Here is an 11,305-nt window from a genome sequence, read left to right on the forward strand (position 1 = left end):
CATCTAGCTAGCAATGTAGCTTCTTCTCCTTCTTTTGCAGCAGAAGTCTGCAAGTTGTAGTTAACTTTTTCTATGAAAAGAATCAGGTCTATTGTAAAAGTTGACCGGAAGTACAAAGTATTTCAAACATAATAAAAATTAGATTGAGATTCTGAGACCAGCAAACTCCCATTATTGTCGCCAGAACGAGCCGCCAACGCGCTATTGTTGGCACTCCCCTATCAGAGCTGGCTTGACCTTGTCAATAACAACCAGGAAGCACTTACTTGATAAAAGCTTGTTGCATTATGACAACCACTTCACCAACAAGGAAAACGTCAACTGGCATGGAAACACTAGCCTTATTGTCCTTACTGTTGCATCCTTCTTCACTCACGCGATATTGTTGGATTGGGTTTTCGCCCAACATTGTCCAAGATTCCCCACTGCTGCCCCTGTTTGAGTCTGGGCCATGTCTCGCTCCCTTGGTAAAATTACTTACTTCGGCTTGCTTATATTCTTTACAAGAAGAGAAAACAAATGCCCTATTCATGACTAAAAAACAAAGCATCACGAAGAATTCCTTATCAGTTTTCGAAGTACTTCTCTTTCTTTATTGGTATGTATTCAAAATTCAATGTACTTATCTATTTTCCTTAGTATTCTGGCGGCTTGATTTAATAAGCTAATCGAGACGGAAAATATGTAAGCAGGGGCGGATCTAGATGCAATGGCACACACAAAATTTAAGAGACCAATTAATGAGGTCAATGACGAAATGCTTGCACATGAAGTTGAGATGGAAGGGATGCAATGAGGTCCCGTTCCCCTAAAGATTAAGATCTTCGTTTGGTAGTTACTACGAAATCGCCTCCCTTCAGGGACAGAGGTACTTAAACGGCACGGCCCAGGGGATGGCTTGTTCCCCTCTGCACGGTATTGGAGACCGGGATCCATATCCTATTCTTCGGTACAGCGGCGAGGGTGCTATGGGCATTCGTCCGCGAGGCTCTGGGGCCCGACTGGGAGGCCCTGAACCTCGTGGACTTCCTCCAGTACAGGGCTACACAATAGTCGCAACACCACTGCTTATTCTGGCTTATCTTTGCGGCGATGACATAGACACTTTGAACGGCTCGTAATAAAATGGTGATTGAGAAGGTCTTTTCGAGGAAGGCGTCCGACTCCTTCAAATTCCTTATTTTTCCGCAGTACTGCCACCCGCCCTCGAGGCAACGTGGCCGCGATCGTCTTGGCCTCTTGATGGATGCACTTCTGGCTGCAGCGCGTCAGCTATCGTCATCATAGCGTCGCTTGGCGGTTGCCAGTAGGTGGCTTATTTTCCTATTTCTTTTATGTTTTCTTGGGCATGTTTGTGTTGTTGCCCGAGCCGTCATTCGTCTTATGAGGTTTGGATGCTGATTGTATGGATCGTTGCTTTGTTTATAAAGCGGGACGAAAGACTATTTTAAGAGAGAGGGATGCGGTGAGGTACATGCAATGGCAATGTCGCCCTCTATCTTGGCAGGGTCGCAGACAAGTTCGGAAATCTTTCATTCAAAAACAAAAACTGCCGCCTAGGCATCATATATAGTAGTGGCGAGAGATACTCTGTTTTTTTGTAAAAAAAAAGTTAAAACCAGTAGCAATGTATAATCCTAGCCTAACTGTGGTGGTTTACTGTATTTTACTTGTCTTTGGGAGTTTCTTTTTTTTCTTTTTTTGAGAAATCACCAGGTGAGGATAACCCCTCCCCATCTGAATACATTGCTCAAGAGACCAAAAGCCAAAAGCTAGCGGATCAAAAACCTAGAGCCGGCTGTTTTTGTTTCGGTGTGATTTAGTATCTGCTGGGTTTTGTAGGAGAGGCGGAAAGTAGAGAGATGATACGTATAGCAGGTTGCTAGAGAAAGGATGAAGCCAAAGCGATGCAAATTAAAGGAGCTGGACTATACCGCGCAATCCAAACAATTAAAAAAAAGAATTATTCCACGAAACTGCCGAGGTACAGAGTCTTTTTTTATGAGATCGCCTAGCGGCAGAGGCACAGAGTTTAGGAAATCATACACTGCACGTCCGCACCGGCCGGCGGATCAAAACCTAGCTGAACTGCTGAAGCAACCGTGTGCGAGGGCGTCATCTAGGGTGTTGCGGCTGCTTCAGGTTGGCAAGGCTTTACGATGGCGCGGACAGTGGGCGTGCGGCGGAGACCGCGGCCGCGGGTGATACCTGTCAAGTCCCTCACAATCCAAAACCATACATCCGCCGCCGAGCACGCGGGAGCCGAGGAAAGCTTTGCGCCCAAGCATGAGGCCACGGCAGGAGCACCGAGGAGGCCGAGACGAAAGCCGCCGTCGCCTCCCTCTTTGACCGTGTCGCCGTCGCCCCCCTCGGCCTCCCGGAGGAGATCATGGTGTGGGAGATATTTGTCCGCCTTTCAGCCAAAGATATCCTACGCTGCCGCGCGGTCTGCCTCTCCTGGCGCGGCCTCACATCCGCCCCTGATTTTCTTCTCGCCCACCATCAGCGGCAGCCGTCGCTCCCCCTCGTCGCCCTCTACGGTGTAGGTGGTGTCCTCCCAATCTTCAAGCGCGGGCGGCCCGTCCTCGGGTTCGACGACGGTGAAGACTTCAAGGTGCACTCCTCTTGCGACGGGCTCCTCCTGCTCTCCTTGTCCGACGGCAGCTTCAGCATCTGCAACCCTGCCACGCGTCAGTGCCCTCCACTCGCAGGCCTCACCACTGCCAAGCACATAGACTTCGCGGTGTTGTACCTGCACCACCCGTCCGGGGAGTTTTTTTTTTGAAATGGAGGAGGACCCCGGCCTCTGCATCTAGACGATGCATGCAGCCACTTTATTAATTATTCATACAAGACCTTACAAAGTCATACAACAGTAAGACTGAAGCCACCGTCTAGGCAACAAAAGTGTCGCTACTCCTATCCAAGAGATGAAGGGATGCTGATAGTCTGGGCTTAGTATCAAACAGACCTCGCAGCCAAATCTAACATCTAAGACCTAAGGTCCCATCCAGGTCGCCTGCCGGGTATGGGTCACCTACCAGTCCGGGCACTCCTCAACCAGGACGCCTGCCGGGTCTGAGGCCGCCGCAGCCACCTGCCACCAATCCATCTTCAGAGCTGTACTGCTGCATCTACCTTGCCCGGTCTAGCTGCCGTCGACGCCACCACGACGCCAGACCGCGTCACCCTCCTGCGCGAGTCCATCTCCGCGCATCGGACGCAGAGTCACCACAGCGCCATGCCGCCGAGACCCGCCGCCATCAATGAGTGAGATGCTGCACCGCTCCACCAAAGAATCCGTCCTCTGGTCCTGCATCCAGCCGCTGCTCAAAAAACGATGCCCCCATAAGGGAAAACGACGCCCCAAAAGCACCGCCATCGTCCGATCCGGAAACTCCGGATCAAGGTTTTCACCCAGAGCAGCGCAAGCAAGTCGACAGAAGCTGCAGAGGCGATGTCTTCAACAAGATAACGACGCGAAAACGCCGCCATCGCCCGTCATGACCCGAGTCATAGCACGGTTTTCACCGGCAGCCCCATCTCCCCACTGTACGCCGGGACTAGATGCGAGAATCCACAACCATCTAGCCGACCACCTCCGGCGAAGAAGATGGCCACCACCTCCACGCCAAGGGCCGAAGCCCCCGACGTCCTCGTGTCGCATGCCTAGTCCAGAGGCCGCTTGCCGCGCCGGAACAAAGGATGCGCACGACGGCTCGAGGAACCACCATCCAGATCCGAATGGGATCCAGATCGGACACCCTAGCCGCCGACGTGATCTCTTCGTCGCCGCCACCAGCACGACAACCCTAGTCGCCACCGGCCTGCGTCATCGCCCTTGGATCGGCCGGAGTGGGTCGCCGCCACCCAGATCCGATCGTCGGCCGAGGAAGATTGCCGCGGCCCGCGGGCTTAGCCTGCGATGCCCTCGACGGCGGCGGCGGGAGGAGAGGGAGGCCCGGCGGGGAGGAGAGGGAGGCCCGGCGGGGAGGCCCCGGTGCGGCGCGGCGCCGCTGCACGGGGGGAGGAGGTCACGGGGCGCGGTAGGTGGTGGATGGAAAGCAAAAATATAGCTTTATTTTTCAATCTAGTACCAAGTGGCAGTGTATAATCCTAGCCTTAACTGTGGTGGTTTACTTGTCTTGGGGATTTTTTTTTTTAGAAATCAACGGGTGAGGATAACCCCTCCCCATCTGAATACATTGCTCAAGAGACCAAAAGCCAAAAGCGGATCAAAAACCTAGAGCCGGCTGTTTTTGGTTCGGTGTGATGTAGTACCTGCTGGGTTTTGTAGGAGAGGCGGAAAGTAGAGAGATGATAGCGTATATATAGCAGTTGCTAGATGAAAGGATGAACCCAAACCGATGCAAATTAAAGGAGCTGGACTATACCGAGCGAACTATTATTCCACGAATCTGCCGAGGTACAGACTTTACGAAATCACACACGCATCTTGATCTGGGCACGTGCCTGACTGCACGTCCGCACCGGCCGGCGGATCCAAACCTAGCTGAAGCATCCTGTGCGAGGGCGTCATCTCGAGTGCGGCTGCTTCAGGTTGGCAAGGCTTTACACGATGGCGCGGACAGTGGGCGTGCGGCGGAGACCGCGGCCGCGGGTGATACTTGTAAGTCCCTCACAATCCAAAACCCTACATCCGCCCCTGATTTCCTCGTCGCCCACCATCAGCGGCAGCCGTCGCTGCCCCTCGTCGCCCTCTACGGTGTACATGGCATCCTCCCGATCTTCGAGCGTGGACGGCCCGTCCTCGGGTTCGACGACGGCGAAGATTTCAAGGTGCACTCCTCTTGCGACGGGCTCCTCCTGCTCTCCTTGTCCGACGGCAGCTTCAGTATCTGCAACCCTGCCACGCGTCAGTGCGCTCCACTCGCAGGCCTCACCACTGCCAAGCAGATAGACTTCGCGGTGTTGTACCTGCACCACCCGTCCGGAGAGTACCGCGTGCTATACTTGGAGAAGCGACAGCTGTACCAAATCAAATCAGCTGCCTACTACATCCTTATGGTGCAGCAGAGGGGCTCGTCGAGGTGTGTCGGAGGTATCATCGAGGAAGCTACGTCGTCGGCCGGCATGCACGGAATGGCTCCTCATAATTTGGCCCCACCCATCCTGTTCCGCAGATGCCTTCACTGGGAACCTGACCGCTTTTACCATCGTAACCCCGTCATAGTCGTTTTTGACACGATGGTTGAGTCATTCAAGTTCATGCGACGCCCGGCTGATGTTACCACACTCTGCACTCAAATGTGCCACATAGAAGGTTCGATTGGCTTGGGTAGCTTTGCCGACAGGAAAACAGCCCTCAAAATCTGGGTCTTGGAGGACTACGAGAGGGAGGTCTGGTCATTAAAGTACCATGTTACATTCCCAGTGACGAGCTTGTGTGACCTCCCAAATACTCCCTCCGTTCCTAAATGTAAGTCTTTTTAGACATTTCAAATGGAGTACAACATATGAATGTATGTAGACATATTTTAAAGTGTAGATTCACTATTTTGCTTCGTATGTAGTCACTTGTTGGAATCTCTAGAAAGACTTATATTTGGGAACGGAGGGAGTACAAAACATTTGGTTTTGTCCCTCAAGGGAGATGTGCTGGTCTACAATATGTCTGAATATCACATGTTCCATTGTGACAACATGGGCAAGTTGATACAAGAATTTCGATTGGAATCCGAGTCGCGGGGTTTGAGCATTACTCGACATTGTTTTAAAGAAAGCCTTGTCAAGCATGAGTTCTTTCCGAGGCGAGCAATTCAAAGTTTTTTCGGAAGGCTCTAAGCCTCTAAGGTACATCAACATACTGGTGATTCCGAATAATTTATAGATGCATATTTATATATCCATCTTTACTGTGTTTTTACGATAGTGATGAGATAATCTTTCTTTCCTTTACAAGACATGTTCCATATAAATTGTATTTTACCTATAAATCAACAGTTTCAGAATACTAGTTACATGAGTTAATAATCCACTACTCCCTCCTTCCATCTATATAGGGCCTAATGCGTTTTTTAGGCTAACTTTGATCAAGTGTTAAAGCAATAATACATGACATGCAAGTTAAACAAAGCGTACCGTCAAATTCGTAAGTTAAAGGAGCTTTCAATGATATAATTTTTACATTATACCTCTCATGTATTATTAATCTTATCAATAGTCAAAGGCGGTCTTGGAAAACACATTAGACCTTATATAGATGGAAGGAGGGAGTAAGAACTTCAAAGAAGCAAAAGAATAAGCAAAAAGAAATAAAGAAAACCGAAGAAAACAATGAAAAGAAAAAGGGGGAAATGCCTAAAAACGGAGAAAAACCGGTGAAAAACAAAACGCAAAAACCAGAGGAAAAACGGAGAAGAAACAGTGGAAAACCTGACTCGTTTTGACTTAAATTGTCCCGCTCTACTACTCTATCACGAACCCAAGGCAAGCCCATTGGCTAGCCGTGCTTGCCCTTAACCAGGAGACCAAGGTTTGAATCCCTTGTGCGCTCCCTTTTATCCTCTATTTTTCCTTTATTAACTGCGTGTCAATGGGCTGGTCCGATTACTGTAGACCCTTCAGCAACAGCACCTTCGGTCTCGCTTAATGCGAGATCTACTCTAGACCCCTTTAGCGAGAGACCTTAAGCGAGATACAGATCTACCCTCTTCCTTTGGGTTCATAGTTTTGTAATTTTTTTAATTTGACCTTATAAATTGCATGTGGTTCGGTGCCAATGCCATGTGGTGCTGCGTGCAGCTATGGCGGTGAGCGGCGTGAGAGAGAACGGGAACAAAAAGGAGACGAGGAACAGATAGCGGTCAGGACGGTGCTTGGACAAGAGCGATTGGCGTCTGCATGGGGCCCGCAGGGGCACGTGGCGACCTTGCCTGGTGACCGCCGCGCGACGCATATCGGCAGTTCGATTCCAACCATTAACTTTTTCTTATTCACATACACAGTTTCTTTCTTTTTTTGCGAATATATTCACATACACAGTTGTGAAACAAAACGCTCAAAATTAACGGAACTGTAATCGATCCCACAAACTTAAAACTGTACTCCTTTGCGTGGGCAAACAGACACCAGGACTATCTAAGGTACAATGAAGGGGACGACCATTGACAAGAAGCCGTCATAGGTAAGAGCTGCTGAGCCGGTGTAGCGCGTGTCATTCTCCTTGAATTTTTCAGTCAGACCCTGCATAGAACAACACAGCAGCGAAAAATCCATCAGCAAACATTTGAAACTTTGATTACATAGTTGATTATTAATTGGGGACGTACCTTCACAACCATTCCGCACCTTCAAGATCGAAGCCGAAATGCAAAACAAAACATTAATTAGTTCTGTAAGTATGTTATAGAGTATTGGCTGAATTAGATTACTTTGTGTGTGAGATATACTTGGGACTCCATATACTTACTCCACAAAGTTGTCGAAGTCTAGGGCGCCGCGGTGGGAAACACCATTGTTGTAGTTAGCTATGAGAAGATCAATGACCGAAGGTGGCACCGCGTATCCGAGGCCGCGAAGAGCTTCTCTCAACTCATCGGAGTCGATCTTTCCGCTGCGGTCCCTATCGTATCTGTCGAAAACGACCTAGGACAGTGCCATGAAGAACAGAAATAAGTCACATGCTGATGGTGATAGATGGATGGGGAAAAATAGCAGATCATTGACAGAGGTTGACAAATCTTATTTTATTTTTCATTTTGATTTGACTTCCCTCATGAAAAATTCAGTTGCAGTATTAGATGGGCAATAATTCCATGAGCATCATAAGTTCATAACATGATTGGGTAAACAGCTGTTCCTTACAGGGAAACAGGGTCTCCACCTTCTCGTTTGATAAAAAAAAAAGTACACTTGCAGTATTCAGCATATTCCTATGCAACGAAGACAAGGTCGATGATAATTTATTTATGATTTTGTTATCGAACTGCAAGCAATGTGAAGATATGCAGGGAGAAAACAGAGCTTCAGAAACTGAATGCGCACACTCTGTTTCATTCGAGAGCATACATACTGTAATTCAGAGTTAAACGATAGCAAGCAAATTGACAGTAGCACTCACCCGCCATTGCCCAAGGCAGTTCCACAGCGTCACGAACTCCGTTGGCCCTGCAACAAACATCGTTCGGAAGCAGCAAGAAATCAGTACTTGATTATGCTGAAACAGTGCCGAAAGAGATGCAGATTTTGTTGTGGGTGTATAGGCGTGTGCTCTGCTTACCCATCCGGGAGCGCGGGGAGGAGGCGAGCTGGGCGTCACTGAAGAGGAACATGAGGAGGCGGACGGTGCGGATGCTGAAGCGGTGGTGCGCGTCGGAGAGCGCGGCCTGCAGCTCCCCCTCGTCGATGCTGCCGCTGCCGTCGCGGTCGGCGGCCCGGAATGCACGCTCCACGTCCGGGTGCGTCCCCGGCGGGAACGCCACGGCTCCTCCGAAGCCTCCTCCCATCGGCGGCGGGTAGCCTCCTTGGCCGTGGCCGTAGCCGTAGCCGTACGGCGAGGAGGAGGAGGGCGTGGGCGCGGGAGGCGCCGAGGGCGCGTGACCGTATCCTTGGCCGTTGCCGTACGGCGAGGAGGAGAGCGTGGGCGCGTAGCCGTAGTTCTGCTGGCCGTATCCTTGGCCGTGGACGTGGCCGTAGCGGTTGTAGTCGGCCATGGCGGGGAGGGAGGCGAGAAGGTCTGTGGGGGTTGAGGAAGACGGTGTCCGACGGCAACCGAACCGACGAAACGGCGGTGGATTCCTTCCGGGATATCAATCAAAGGGACGAAGACGTTGACGTGCGGGAGCGGTTCTAGCAGGGCTCGTTCTGGGTATATGTAGGCAAAAAGAAGAACGCGGTGGGCGTTCGCCCTCTTTCCGTGCAATCTCTTGCTGCTGGATCGTTCTTGCCGTCGTCGAGCTGATCGTTCGCGCGCAAAAACCTAGAGCGGCAGCATCAAATTGGCTTTGTCATCGTTCGCGCGTTCTACTGGAAGCTTCTTGTGGGGTGCTTAGTGCGCAAGAGGAGAAGGCGTGTGCGGCATGGCTAAGCAAACCATACGCGCGCGGGTGCTGCCAAGACGCGTACGTGCGTGTGCGCCTGAGCTTCCTCAGGCATTTCTTTTTCCTCGGCGTCTACCGGCCGCCGCCGACTGCAAGTGTGTCTATCCGTTACTGTTTTTGGCGGAAAGGTCAATTGCAATCCAGAAGTTAAGCCGGCTAGAGAGAACAACCATGGTCACGCACTCTGGCGGGATCCTTGTGTGTGGGGATAAAGGACGATTTCTTCGATGTTGTCTATTCTGATCGTGGTCGTTCTTTTTGTCTCTCGTTGTGTTTCAACTTTCAACGCAACATTGAAAAATCATGGGAGATCTTATATTTTGCATTTGGAGGCCTCCATGAAGCTCGGCCTTCAAAAGCAATTTCCGCACCAAGGACTACAAGCTTGAGTACAGCTCGGACATTATATACGTGCAGGACGCAGGACGCCGGGTTCAATTTCCAACAGGAGACTCGATCGTTACTGAATTGACTCGATGCTCTTGGCTTAACGCAATGGCCCGGGCGTGTGCAGCAATTGAGGTAAGAACACAGCTCCGCGACCTTGACCCACTGACATGTCGCGGTCTAATTTATCACCCGTATGATTAATTTGTACAAATTTATATGCTACAATATAGGCTGGATGGGTTCTTCATTGTCCCACTCATCATATTATTATTACTACAAAAAGGGCCCGTGCGTTGCAACAAAGAAAAAAAAACATAATCTTCAATGGCCATGATCACATTTTGCTGCCTCACCGAGATACACTGCCATTCTCAATTTCATGAAATCATGAACATTCTTTTAAACTCGTGCACAAATTTGAAATCGTGAAAAAAATTCATGAACACTTATATAAATTTTCAAACATTTTCTAAAATCAAGAACATTTTTTGAATTCATGAACATTTTATACTTTTTAAAAAAATGAAAAAATAAAGAATTTTTTTGAATCACCGAACACTTTTTTGGAAATAGGTGGAACAATTTATGAATTTCGTGAAGAATTTTTGAATTTGCAAAAGTTTGCTCAATTTCACTAACATTTTTAATTCATGAATTGTTTTAAAAATCATGAACATTTTATTATTTCCTGAATATTTATTTACAAAATTTCAAACATTTTCTGAATAAGCAAACATTTTTTTACAAAACCACAAACATTTTTTGATTTATTAAAATTTCATTTCAAAATTATCATTTTTTTAAAATTTGCTAAAAAAATTGAAGTCTCAAATTATTTAAAGTATAAAAAAAGAAAAAGGGAAATTTAAAAAAACAGGCTTCCCGGACATAGGCTGTCCCAAACGGGTCGCTGCATCTTCTCCCAGCGCGTGAAGCGCGGCATAGGAGGTCTCTACTGCATGGGTCGTCCCATGCGTAGGATCCCCCTCTATGAAATGTTGCTTATCACTTATAGGTAGCATACCCCTCAAAAAAACTTGTAGGTGGCAATGATGGGTAATATTTTGCGGCTTTGGAGGCAATTTTCATGACATACCGCCAGAATCAATAACCCCTTTATTATTATTGGGTATTAGGTATAGATTAATCATATAGTAACTTTTTGGTTTATTTATTCAAGCACAACAAAAATATATCACATTATCTCTGTGTTTGCATGTAAAGAATCTCGTCACATACTACACTATGGGTAAAACAGTCTTTTTAGTTCAAACTTAACACCATTATTCGTCAAAAATGACGGAAGTGTAACATATGGAACAAAATGAAGTTTGAGTGTCAAAAAGGGAGGGGAACAATCCAGACGAGGTAAGAGTGAATGATCTTTTTCGTGATTTCCATCGTAAGAAGATCGACTTGTAGAAATCTAAAAATGGGGAGAAAAGGAAGAGGCAGGCTGAGCTGACTCTTGTTCAATATCATTCTCATGATGTGTGGTGCAAAGAGAAGATTCTTGTGGAAATACCTTCTTTCTAGCTTGATCAATTTCTGTAAGAATGAAGCTAGTGACATTAAACTTCTGGCTCTTCATTATGAAGACAACTACATGCCAAGACCCTTTACTCCAAGTAGATTGCATCTGCATTTCCTTGGGGAAGAAAGTTCCATCAGACGGTAGCTTAGCCATTCATCAGATACATGTCGGAGATCCTTCTCTTGCGTAATAGTAATATCGATTGTTCCTCTACGAGAGTCAAGTGAACAAAGCCAATTACACAGTGAGTGATTATACCGAGACTAAGAAACAGCTAGCAGTAAAACTTTGGGCCAAAAAGGGAAGCAAATTTTAAGAA

The 11,305-nt window shown here is 48.1% G+C and overlaps 1 protein-coding gene across 1 annotated transcript; it reads right to left on the minus strand.

The window, feature by feature from the left end:
- Positions 1–6,927: 6,927 nt before the first annotated feature.
- LOC123166106 (calcium-binding protein CBP) lies at positions 6,928–8,930 on the minus strand. The gene is made up of 5 exons (XM_044583869.1): positions 8,243–8,930; positions 8,084–8,130; positions 7,433–7,608; positions 7,293–7,311; positions 6,928–7,206 (listed from the first exon to the last, which is right to left on the minus strand). Exons 1-5 carry the CDS (start codon positions 8,673–8,675, stop codon positions 7,102–7,104), a joined length of 780 nt encoding a protein of 259 aa, XP_044439804.1. The 5' UTR covers positions 8,676–8,930; the 3' UTR covers positions 6,928–7,101.
- Between the last annotated feature and the right edge of the window lie 2,375 nt (positions 8,931–11,305).

The sequence above is a fragment of the Triticum aestivum genome, chromosome 7D (assembly GCF_018294505.1).
Source record: "Triticum aestivum cultivar Chinese Spring chromosome 7D, IWGSC CS RefSeq v2.1, whole genome shotgun sequence".
Taxonomy (NCBI): Eukaryota; Viridiplantae; Streptophyta; class Magnoliopsida; order Poales; family Poaceae; genus Triticum; species Triticum aestivum.